Below are 12,136 nucleotides of genomic sequence, written 5' to 3' on the forward strand. Positions count from 1 at the left end.
AAATAACAAAAAAACATCAGCTTGCAAAATGTTGTGAAAGTTAAAAAAGTCAACATATGAATACTTGTTTTAGTTACTGTATATTTGTTGGAACATTTCTTGCTCATAATAATCAGCCTTATCATGAGTTTCATTTTCCCCGAACCGGTTCACTTTTCACTTTTGGTTTCCATGGTTTTACTGTGGGCGAATGACAAATTTTCGGGTGAATTTTTTTTCAGGCGAAACTCAGGATAAGGCTGAATACGAGGTGAATTTATATAAGGTGGTGTTACTAAATCAGCTGATTTTGTGTATGTGTTTCGCCTCACGGCTTCTTATGTCAAATTGAAAAATTTTGTTTGAATTTCCACACACACTCTTACAGATTTTGACAGTTTATGCCGCCAAAGCAAAAACAAAATATATGTAAGTTTTTGTTATTGTACTCCTGCTATCACCTTATATAAATTCGCCTTGGCTGAATATATAAATCGCTCGAATATATTTAATAAGCTCGAATCGTAACATCCGTTCACGGCTCGAAAACGTGATACGTCCGCGCTTACGATTTAATTGGTAAGTTTCATGTTCAAGGCGCGGTCTGAAAGCACAAGTTTCTAAGCCGCACTGCTCGAGTGGCTGGAACGGCCTAGGTTCCGGTCCGCGCCTACGCTTTGGTTGGTGAAAATAATCACGGGTGATAGGCCGTTGTCTCTCTGGGTCCCTGAGTTTCTTCAAAATTTAAGTTAGTGTGTCGCTGGTTGATACCCATTCACTGGCTCCTTTCATCATGTAGTCGACTACTGACTGTGACGTAAACACTCATCCAACTGCTAGTTTCAGATGATTCATCTGCCTATGGAATCGATGGCACTCTAAGAATACGTGGTGGACATCTTCTTCCACGCCACTTCGATAGAAGTCGCAGTACGGGTCGTGCTCATGTTTGAATTTAAACAGGTATGCATTAAAACAGCCATGACCACTCAAGAACTTACTCAGATAAAAATCCATTCCGCCATGCGTTCTACTAAGCCAGGATACGAGATTTGGTATGCAGCGATTGGTCCAACGACCTTTAGTCGTACTATTCCCCTTGTTTTGCCACACTATGTGCATTAGGGTTTTCCAAAAACAGCAAAGTCGTAACTCAAGAATTCTACACCATTTTTACGAAAAAAATTATTTTCCCCATATAAAATACATGGAAAACTTTGGGCGCTTTGAGCGACCTCTAAATATTTTTTGATTTCAAAATAAAAAAATAAGGGGATATTTTTTCGGTATAGAACAAGCCTAGGGGGTGAGAGCATAAAAGTTCCGACTTTACTATTTTTCATGCATTTTTGGACCACCCTAATGTTCATACATATGCACTTACATAAGTTTAGAAGAAACTGGTACAGTTTTGAAGTCCTCACTACTTAATTGACGCTATAAGCCGAACCTTTCTTTAATGTGCTAAATAATGCCAATCAAACAGGCGTTACAACGTTATCATTTTCGACTACCGAGACCCCAGAAGCTTGACGTTAAAGCTTAGAAGAAAAAGTTTATGTATTTATTTGATATGCTTTTCACATAAAATATTGCATAGTGATTTTATTAATTTTTAAAGTGTAACTGATTTTTTTTTTCTTAATTTAAAATGCATGTCCATATTTTACCAACCACGTTTTAGCCACTAACGCTTGTCGCTTTTGTTTGATCTATTAGAATTAGAAAAACCCGCACATGGGTCACTGCAATCATTATTTTGGACTGTTGGACAGCAAGGACTGCAAGGATCACAGCAATCGCATGTGCCAGAGGTGTTACGCGAACGTATTTGTTCGAAGAAAGGGGCATAATTAGCTAAACCCGACAGCCCCCTCGACGATGTTGATGTATATTTTCTACTGGAATTTCCTCTACCCGGACTCGACCCGGATATATTAGTCGACGGTATCGTAGTTGCAAACGAAATAGGCGATATATCATTAACATCTTGTACAGATCTTCGTCGCCTGGTACGCGGTGATGAGCGGCCTGTAGTAGACATGAATGTAGACGTTGGACCTGAAGGCATTGAAATATCGTTCAGATTTTGACTTGCTGGTGACATTTTGCGTTGTTGCGAAGAGCCTGTGGTGGACATTCCCATCGTTGGCATTGAAATATCTCCTAGATTTTCGCTTGGTAATGACATACTTCGACTTGGAGCTTGTCTACTTGCTCGACTTCCTCTAGAATCCTGAGGATATATGTGACTGACAGAGTGAATTGACGTTGTTGTTTTGAGTTCTTCCTTTAATGCGTCCATCAAGGGCGATTGTCCACGCTCACCTTGAGTTATGGTTTGAGAACCGTCTTTTCTTGCAGGCGATACCTTTTGCTGTTGTTGATATGTTCCGCTTTGTTTTATTGTGATGTGCGTTTGCTCTACAGTGGCTGCACCGTGTTCACCAAGGTCTTTTCTACCTTCAGATCTACTTCTGGCCGTATCTTCTCTCCTAGCACTTTTTCTGCTTGAATCCGGTTGACTATACGAGAGCCGACGTCTTGCTCCGCCAGGTCTAGATGTACTCGAAGATTGAAGTGTCGACGGCGTCCTAGGTAATGTAGGCATGCTTTCATCCGCTAATCTAGGATCTAAGAGGAAGCGCCTGTCCAAAGGTGATTCGTATGAAACATCTGCAAAACTTGGCATACTGACACTTGAAATGTGCTCACTGGCTGGTGAACTGAAAGAAGGCGCAGATACATTTCCTAGCATTTCGCTTGGTAGATTTGTAGGTGTGCAGGGCGTCCTGGGTGGTGGAGTTTTCTGGTATGATGGCTGACTTATATCTTCAAGTCTTTCACTAGGAATGCTTTTAGGTAGCGAACGCCTTTGTGGCGAAGCTCTAGGTGGACCGCTGAAGTACGCTGGTTCACTTATGTCCATTAACTGCCCGCTGGGCAAACTTCTTGGGAAAGAACGTCCAGGTGGTGAGCCAATAGGTGTGGGTGAATGTAAGGAGAAGTAAGGCGCCTGTGGGGTAACTGGCGTAGGCGAACGAGACGCTGTGCGAGGTGATGGCCTAAGCGAAAATCGCTGTGGGGAAGTAGTGCTAGCTGGCTCCGCTTCAAAAGCTCTTTGAGGAGAATGTTGTTTAGGCGAATGAGTGTGTGGTCTACCACGCATATAAGGCGTATATCCAGATGCGCTTGGCACAGATGAATGAGTCGCATAAGAAGCTTGTGGCGAAGAAACGTAGGATGATGCGAGCGTCGGAGGGCTTTCATCCGCCAATCTTGGATCCAGTAGGAATCGCCTGTCCAGTGGTGAGCCACAAGAGGCATTTTCGAAAGATGGTATCGACATTTGTTCCAACATTTCACTTGGATACGAGACGGATGGAATCGGTGGACTTCGAAACGATGGTGCAGAAATATCTGTGAGTTGTTCCTCGGGTACACTTGATAAATGTTGCAAAATATTTTCGGTGGACATAGAAGGTAAATCATCAGCACACGGCGGGCTCATGTCGGCTAAGTTTTCGCTGGGCATATCCGAGATGTCAAAGCCCAACCGCTTGCGAACAGAGCTTCGCAAGTTTTCAATTTGTGTAGCGGGCCTAGGACTTTGAGTAAGAACCCCGGAGTCCGCCGAAGGTGGAACTAATCTTCTTGGTGTTTGGTGTGGAAATTGCGTTCTTATCTCTTTGGTGTGCGTTTTCATAGAGCCGCATGGATCAATCGTCACAACTATGTGCTGAGTGGTGCTTTCTAGTTGTCCATTCTCATTTTCTGTGCGTTCTATAACAGTTTCTCGAATGCATTCACCTGGCGGCATCACTCCACCGCTCATGCTAGGAGATCCCGGACTTCCACACTGCGAGGAATACATTTTGCCTTTCAATGCATTAAACCGTTGAAGAATTTCACAATACGTCCCATCAAACCTGGAGTCGCCTATTGCCCTAGGCGCTGATCTCTCCGGGGAAATAGATCGCGATCCAGCAGAAACCATTGTTGGCATGCTTTCGTCTTCTAAATATGGATCCAATAGAAATCGACGATCTAAGGGGGAGCCGCAAGAAGTGTCTGCAAATGAAGGCATCGATTCACCTGATAAATGCTCACTGGCGGGGGACTGGTACATCGGCGGGCTCATGTCACATATCATGTCTGATGGCAGATCGTGTGGCATTGATGGCGTTCTGGGGGGTGGCGTCATTTCATAAGATGGTGCACTAATATCAGCTAAACACTCGTTGGTCATGTTACTGGGAAAATATCTTCGCATAGGTGAAGCTCTAGGTGGGGTAATGAAATATGCTGGCTCACTTATGTCCGCTAAACACTCTTCCGGCAGATCCGTTGGTATTGAATGCATAGGTGGGGATCTTATTGGCGTAGGAGAGCGTAAAGAGAAATGTGGTGCTGGCGGTGTTAGTGGACATACAGGAGATGGACTTCGAGAAAGTCGCTGTCTTGGGGATGGAGAAAAAGAGGGCACAAACAGAGTTCGCTGAGGTGTTGGCGCTCTGGAACGTGGCCCGCGTGGTGAAGGCGATCTGCATGGCGGTGAAATGCGAGGCGAGGATGGCATAGATGATGCAAAAGATGGCGGACTTTCATCCATAATTCTAGAATCCAAAAGAAACCGCCTATCCAAAGGGGAGCCGCATGATGTATCTACAAAGGACGGCATCGACATGCTAGACAAACGTTCGCTGCGTGGGCTATCGTACATGGGTTGGCTCATGTCACAAATTTGCTCTAACGGTAGATCACACGGAAGAGAGGGTGTACGCGCAGGAGGAGTCATCTGATATGATGGCTCAGTTATATCACCAAGGCATTCACTAGGTAAACTGCCTGGAAATTGCCTTGTGTGAGGTGAGCTGCGATAAGAAGCGCCGAAGAATGTCGGTTCGCTGATGTCTGTTAGGCATTCTCCGGGCAAAGAGTCTTTACCGATCGGTGTTGGGGAATAGAATGAAAAATGCGGCGCTTGAGGAGTAGGCGTGTCTGTCGGACATGAACTTTGCATAGGTGGGTAATCCTGTGCCATTGTCTGAGCTAGATTAAATCTTCGTGGCGGGGACGTGCGTTTTCGCATGGGAGTGGGCTCGTATTGCTGTGATGGTTGGCAAACTGAACGCTGTGTTGGACACGCAGGAGGTGGTGTTCCCATAAGCACACACGATGTATCTCTTCGAGAATGCGATCGCCTTGATGATGAAGCACCAGAAACGGCAAAAGAGGGTGGGCTTTCGTCGGCTAATCTTGGGTCCAAAAGAAATCGCCTGTCCAAAGGTGAACCGCAGGACGCATTTTCGAAAGAAGGCATTGTTATTTCGTCTAACGGCTCACCTGGAAATGACAGCGAAGGCGTTGCAGGTGAACGAAAAGACGGAGCACTGACATCGCAAACCATGTCAGAAGGCAAGTCCTGTGGCATTTGTATTCTTGCTGGCGAAGGTGGTGTTGGCATGTCGCAAGGCGTACGCGCAAACGAAGGCACTGTAACGTCTTCCAAACATTCGCTCGGATACTGCACTGGTGAAAGCTGAAACCTTATTGGTGAAAATTGAGGCGGGGGTGTAGGCGTGGGCGCCGGTGGTGATGGAGCACACACATCCGGGGTGTCCAAGAGACGTATTGGAGTATAATGCGCTTGCGGTGTAGGTGATCCTCCTGGACTATCGTACATTGGAGCCGATTGATCGTCCAAACATTCGCTTGTATAGTGTTGCCCTTGCTGTTGTCTCGATGGCGACTGCGCACGCCTTGGTGGGGGTGTTTGATCCGGCCAAGGTGAGGCGTCAGATACATCACAAAAGTCTGGTGCAGAAATATCACAAATATCCGGTGTTTGTGGTTGCTCTGAACATTCATTACAGTCCTCTTCATCATAAGCACCGCTAAATTGTGGACTCGAAAAATCTTCCAATTGCTCCGATGGGAGGTCAGAGACATTGAATCTGGGCTGTTGTTGATAGCGAGGTCTTGCGTTTTCCGCGCGCATTGCTTCAAATGCATCAGCATTCTTTTCATCTAGTGAGGGGTATGGTAAACAACGTGCCTACAATTTGAAACGCTAGCTGTGCACACTTACAAGTTAGATTTTCAAACATGCGTGGATGTTGAAACTCTTCATCTTCACATAAACCAAACTCATGTGCCTCATACTGACGTGGCGAGGGCGGAAAACGAGGTGAGGGTGCGCTCAAACGCTGTCTGCCGCGATTCTGTTGTGCTGGTTGACATCCACTGACTCGTTCGTCATCGATCTGGTGCATGCTGTTGAATTTTGTTCTTTGAAGAGAGAAACCCATTAGCGGATATACTATATGTATACATGTTAATACTTAGACGAATACCTTCGTTCTTCGAAATACGTTGGTGCATTCAAATCATTAGAATTACTAAAAACAAAACCAACTACATATATGGATATACGTATTTATAATAATTATTGTTCTTTTGCGCTGCATTGCAAATACCTCATCTCGTGCAAAGTTTCAAAGGCCTAGTCGACAGTTGTATTAACTTTCCAAATCAATGTAATTCAATATGATAAGTCATAGAACACACAATGCAACTCCAACTCCGGTAATCCGAGAAACTGTCTTCGCAATAAAGCTTTTTTTAACCTAATCGGCGAACGCTTTTGCTAAAATAAGAAACTGGAAGATTTCGAAATGGTATTGGCCGAAATTTTTTATTATTAAAATAAGTCTAGAAGTGATTGTTTTTGACTACAAATTTTGTTTTATTCTGTTTATGAAAATCCAGATTTTGTGGAACATTTCAAGTCATTGTAAAGTAAAAAAAAAAATCTTGTAGCAACTGCCATCGAGAAAGAAGTGTAGCCATGTTGTTGCAGCATGAGAAAAATAAAATTACAGTATCTATTTATAAACTTGTTCGAATTTTTATTTATTAAAAATTTTAGTTTGATACATATTTTTGTTTTAATTGCTCTATACATTGTTCATTCGGTTTCACGCATATCAACATGCGTTCCTGCCTTTTCATACATATTAAGTATCTATTACTAGTGGTTAGTGGCATCCACGCAGTCAAGCGTAAGTATATGTATATTCATCAAAAGATAAGCTAAAACACTCTCCAACGTGCGTGCACCTATGTATGTACTAGGCGGCTTTATTTGCATACAATGTCTTTTTACTTCTTACACCAAACTCAATAGAGGAAAAATAGATACAATGCATGCAGCAAAGAGCAGTAATTCTGTACTTAGTTTTAAAATATTAAAATAAAATAGCCCAGTACTTTTTAAGTGTATGCTTTAGCATCTATATGTATGAATAAAACCACACTTTTGTATCTTTTCATAGCAAATTATTTGTTTTCTTTTTTCAATCTCTATTTCTATACATTTGTATGATTGTATAAGTGTTTAAATTTAAATAAAACTAAAACGTACTGAGGATGACTTAACACGCATATGTATTTGTTAGGATAATAAAAATTGCAAACAATTGGTGATGTGTAAACAGTTCAATTTTTGTAAAAAAAAAGCATTTTCACACAACACCTTCCAAGTGTTGTGCAATGACACTGCTTCCTCATTTACAAACGTATCTTTGACTTTAATAAATGAAAACGGAATTAACCACATCTTGTATATTTGTATAAATGTGTATTTTACGTAATTGAATTAAATGTTGTTTTCTGAGCAGTTGGTCAAATAGCTGTGTAGAAAAGTAAGACTAACATATATATATGTATTGTAGCTTTTTTCTTTGCTAAAACAATGCCTATTTTGGATACAATGACTTTAAAACGTTAATTATGGTATGTTGTTCAAATAATAGTAATGAATCTTCATTGTTTTTTGCTGGTTTTTTAGGGCTGATTGTAATCAGTAGATTATCATTTTTGGAGTTCTATGCTAAGCACCAATTATTGTTTTTGAAACAAATTTGCAAACTCTTTCAAAAGCCTTAATTTTTCTTAACAAATTTCTGACTTCATTTCATGGTAGTAATCGTAAGACATGCTGATATCTGTGTTCTTTGTCGATTGTTGATTTTTGTTGAATAATACAATACTTGCTCAAACGCTTGCCCATTTTATGTATACGTACTATACAAAGTCAACTTAAACTATATGACTACGCAAGCAAGCTCATTAAGCTGTTTGCATATGCCATTGGCTTGACATCAGGGTGAGGCTACAATGAAAAGGAAAAATACCATAAATTAAAAAAAAAAATAGAAATTTGCACAAATACAAGTAAAGTAAAAAGGGGCACTTACCACAGCCTCGAACGATTGGAAATTTGGTTTTAAATCATTGCCTTTTATTGTTATGAAAGCACCCATATTGCCCATAGTATCACTGTAATCAAATGAAGTTTCATAATATGCAATGTTAATACGAATAGAAGCAATAGAGAGTGCAAAATCAAAAGATGATACTTTGACAATATAGTATTTATGTATGTAAGGAATTTATAGGAATAACTAAAAACGAAAATTGAACTTGGGTCGGGTCTGGGAAACCAGAACCCAAAACTCTTTAAATCAATGTTTTTGCTGTAACAACGCTAATAGGCTTCATATACCATAATTTATGGTTGTTGTTGTAACAGCATATAAATTCCCAAGAGTTTTTGGGGAATTATGCTGGAGTGACGGTACTTGGCCAGATATGAGTCTGGGTCGTTCCGGTTACGTAGACCCGACTTTCATGTGGTCGCTAGCTTTAGTTTTTTTAGAAAGATGTTTTAATGTTTCATTGAAGCACACCTGGGTAGTTTTTGAAGCATAGATCACCTTGAGGATATTATTAGAAAATACATAAGTGCGTCTGGGCCACACTACAGAGGTGAAATTGCTGTCGCTTTATCTTACGTATCATATTCTTAAGCTCTCGGAAAGTGTGCTGCCAACTTTCATAAGCTACGGCGGGCCTTAGTGGGAAACGGAAATATTAGAGGGCTAAAAAGTTTCCAACTTTTTTAATCTAACCTAAAACCGCCGAAGGAAGTATTTTATGGTGGCATTTTGTAATTACCATTAAAAAAACTGCAAACGAAAACTAACATTACGCGATCTTTACTTTTAATATATAAATGTGAACTTTGTAATATTTGTTTATATGGTTATGTGTATATATATGTAGGTCATATGACCGTAATAAATAAATAAATAAAAACTACCGCCGCTAAAGAAGTCTGACTTAAATAATTATCATAAGGGAAAATCTCATTCTTTGATTAGAAAAAAAGGAGTTCGTAAAAACTTACCAGTAATTAGGTGCTGAAAATACAGTAATACACTGACCGTCGTGTGTGACCTCATAACCCATATCCTTGACTTCATGGCTACGTACAACATAATCCAGATTATTGCGATTACAAAACGCTTTTGTGACATCGGGTCCAAATTGTATGCCCACACCACGTTTTGAAGGTCCACGACCAGGCCATGCCTGCGGATCGGACCATAATAGCTCACACATGAGACCCTCCTCTGGTGGCTGACAATTACGATCGATGCGACGCAAATCTTCCAAAACGACATTATCACTTGAAAATAGACCACCATGCATAACAAGAATTTTTTTGTTAATGCAGTGGCATAGTGGCAACCAATTGAATACACGTGTAAACATATCAGCCATTCGGGATGTATATTTAGCTGACACCTCACCAGTAAAGCCATACATTTGGTTCATATTAATGCTCTCATGATTGCCTACGAATATTTTTATTATAATTGGTAAACTATTAACAAAATTCAGTTGAAGTTTATAGTTACCTCGTGACATAAAGAAGTGATTCGGATATAAAAGTTTAAAGCCAAATAGTGTAAAAATACACTCCACAGAAAATGAGCCTCTATCAACAAAATCGCCATTGAATAAGTATGGATTCGTGGGCGACGGCAAGCCATTTATTTTAAATATATTCATAAGATCATAAAACTGACCGTGAATATCACCACAAATTGTAAACTTAGATTCATCGGGCACATTAATGTCGACCAGAGAAGGCTGAGTACGCATATACTCATCGATATCGCAGAGTATCTAAAATATATTATAATTATGTATAAATGGAAAATAACCGCTCACATCTAAATCGATATTTGAATTTTGCACATACTTTATAGGCGTATTTACGATGCAATATTTTTTGGCTCTTATAATGCTCCATTAGTTCTAACATGAATTCCAATGTTACTTTATTATCTTTGAGGGCCGGCCCCGTATAAGCATCTTCAATAGCTGAAAATATACATTATTATAAAAACTAAATAAATGTTAATTTAAACATAATTACTTATATCTTCTAATTCCTTGTACATCTCGGCTAACGTTTTTTCGGGCGTATCAACTGCAATGGCACGTTCGAAAGCACGCATTTTAACTATTTTATTGCATTCCGTAAACTTGAGTTTAGCATCTTTGTCATTAGGACGACATTTTGAGACCTGTAAATTTCAAAGTACTCGTACTATTAATACATTAAAGTATTTATTATATATTTATATATAACTTACATATTCAAAATCGGATAAGGCTTGCTTAAATTTTCCTAAAGACATGTGTGCAGCAGCACGACGATAGTACCCTTTCAGGTAGGTTGGATCGGTTTTGACAGAAGCAATACCATCCTGCAGCGCGAATCCAAAACTCTCTTGCCGCAGATGAGCTAGTGAACGGTTGGCATAGTAAATAGCGCACGGATATAATTCTATAGCTTTGGTGTACATTTCGATTGATTTAGTGAATTCCTTATCTGAGAAAACAAAGTTCGAGAATGTTAAAGTGTGATTGGTAAAATTATAAGTTCCTAAACATTTTCGTATATTTTCTTAAACATATGTAGGTACATAAGTACTTCTATTAATAACAAACTAGGGTATTAAGTGAAAATTGTGTATTAAACATATTAAAAATTACGGATATATCAATAGATATTCTTATTTACAAGTAGGTGATGTGATATTACAATTAAAAAGTAATAATCAAGCTATTTGCTTTATCTTCGGGCCCTCAACTATTACAAAAGCTAAATTCGCTTTTATCAGATATCAATTAACACCCGACGGCAACAACATACATATAATACCAACAACGATTTCCTATTTGTCGTCTGCTTTTTCTATCGAATGCTTTAAGGTTAGATTGAAGCACGGTTAAGGGGTGCGCGCTTTCATCTTTAGTTTGACACACGCGTGTACATAATAAACGCAAGGGCAGCGATTTTACAAACAATCCGGGCAATACATTTCTTACACAATGACTATATCATATCATTCATTCCTCGTGTGAATAGCCTATCAGCAGGTGTAAATCTTGTTTTGACTTACTTTTTAACAGTTCGTTCCCCTGATTTTTGTAATTTTCAGCTAATTCTTTACGCTCATCTACACCATTGTTGGTCGCCTCTTGCGTCGTGGTTGACGTATCCATTTTAGTCGCCTTCTCCGCCGCATTATTATTCTCGTTCATTGCATTGTTGAGGGTTGCTGACGCTGAGTCGGTGTCGTTGACGACTTCTTTACTCACCCCACTAGGGTCCTCGTTGTTCTGTTGCACTTCTACTTGTGTCGCCGACATGTTTCAAATAACTTTCCCTTAACTTTTCTTTACAAATTTATTCCTTTATCACCGTCCTACGCTGCGCTTCCTTTATGGGGGGGCTTGCTACTCGTGCAAGTGAATGCGTTGGCGCTGTATTTTCAATTAGGTTATTTGCAAATTCACTTGAAGAACTCGTTCTCCCTTTTCTGTACTTTGTTTAGTAAATAAATTTAATTTTAATGTTAAACTGGATTAAACATTGCCCGTATAAAATTTATTGAAACTTTTCGCAATTTACCTGCTTTATTTCTCAGATGAAAAAAGTGTTCGTCTCGTAGAGGAAATTTTTTGACATATTTTGCTAGGGGTGCCAGAAGTCTTGAAATATATTGGTAAATTTAGGTCGGTGTTATCATCATGGTGGAATAATAACAAGGTGTTGTCAGTAGCGACGTGTTTGTTGTGATTTTGACAAGATCGGCATGCTTATTTTCAGTGCTGCCGATCTTAATTTTTATAGTACTATTCGTTGGGAAATAGTATCTAAAATACTCCATTTTAGTAATTCATTTTATCGCGATTTTTAAAGAACTTGGTGTTTTCAGAACATTATTTAATA

The 12,136-nt window shown here is 39.8% G+C and overlaps 2 protein-coding genes across 4 annotated transcripts; both read right to left on the reverse strand.

Annotated features, from left to right (window-relative positions):
• Nucleotides 1-1,313: 1,313 nt before the first annotated feature.
• Nucleotides 1,314-6,342, reverse strand: LOC118737356 (mucin-2). Its single transcript, XM_036467803.1, has 2 exons — nucleotides 6,071-6,342; nucleotides 1,314-6,009 (listed from the first exon to the last, which is right to left on the reverse strand). Exons 1-2 carry the CDS (start codon nucleotides 6,288-6,290, stop codon nucleotides 1,667-1,669), a joined length of 4,563 nt encoding a protein of 1,520 aa, XP_036323696.1. The 5' UTR covers nucleotides 6,291-6,342; the 3' UTR covers nucleotides 1,314-1,666.
• Nucleotides 6,343-6,867: 525 nt separating this feature from the next.
• LOC118737357 (serine/threonine-protein phosphatase 5) lies at nucleotides 6,868-11,896 on the reverse strand. Of its 3 annotated transcripts, none has more exons than XM_036467806.1 (9): nucleotides 11,816-11,896; nucleotides 11,304-11,723; nucleotides 10,491-10,729; nucleotides 10,271-10,421; nucleotides 10,094-10,215; nucleotides 9,747-10,017; nucleotides 9,233-9,683; nucleotides 8,241-8,322; nucleotides 7,813-8,155 (listed from the first exon to the last, which is right to left on the reverse strand). In XM_036467806.1, exons 2-9 carry the CDS (start codon nucleotides 11,551-11,553, stop codon nucleotides 8,096-8,098), a joined length of 1,626 nt encoding a protein of 541 aa, XP_036323699.1. In that variant the 5' UTR covers nucleotides 11,554-11,723; nucleotides 11,816-11,896; the 3' UTR covers nucleotides 7,813-8,095. The 3 variants fall into 3 exon arrangements, with proteins under 3 accessions (XP_036323697.1, XP_036323699.1, XP_036323698.1); XM_036467805.1 differs by having other exon boundaries at nucleotides 11,304-11,728; nucleotides 11,816-11,890; XM_036467804.1 differs by lacking the exon at nucleotides 11,816-11,896 and having other exon boundaries at nucleotides 6,868-8,155; nucleotides 11,304-11,553.
• Between the last annotated feature and the right edge of the window lie 240 nt (nucleotides 11,897-12,136).

The sequence above is a fragment of the Rhagoletis pomonella genome, unplaced genomic scaffold (genome assembly GCF_013731165.1).
Source record: "Rhagoletis pomonella isolate Grant_MI unplaced genomic scaffold, Rhpom_1.0 Rhpom_scaffold_00004, whole genome shotgun sequence".
NCBI lineage: Eukaryota > Metazoa > Arthropoda > Insecta > Diptera > Tephritidae > Rhagoletis > Rhagoletis pomonella.

Bases quoted from the DNA above. Each gene is read 5' to 3' on its own strand.
- LOC118737357 (XM_036467804.1), bottom strand. From the start codon at position 11,553: ATGTCGGCGACACAAGTAGAAGTGCAACAGAACAACGAGGACCCTAGT. The intron at 10,730-11,303 runs GTAAGTCAAAAC...TTGTTTTCTCAG, and splicing joins GGGGAACGAACTGTTAAAAA to ATAAGGAATTCACTAAATCA. The intron at 10,216-10,270 runs GTAATTATGTTT...GTATATTTTCAG, and splicing joins CAAGGAATTAGAAGATATAA to CTATTGAAGATGCTTATACG.
- LOC118737356 (XM_036467803.1), bottom strand. From the start codon at position 6,290: ATGGGTTTCTCTCTTCAAAGAACAAAATTCAACAGCATGCACCAGATC. The intron at 6,010-6,070 runs GTAAGTGTGCAC...ACCCCTCACTAG, and splicing joins CATGTTTGAAAATCTAACTT to ATGAAAAGAATGCTGATGCA.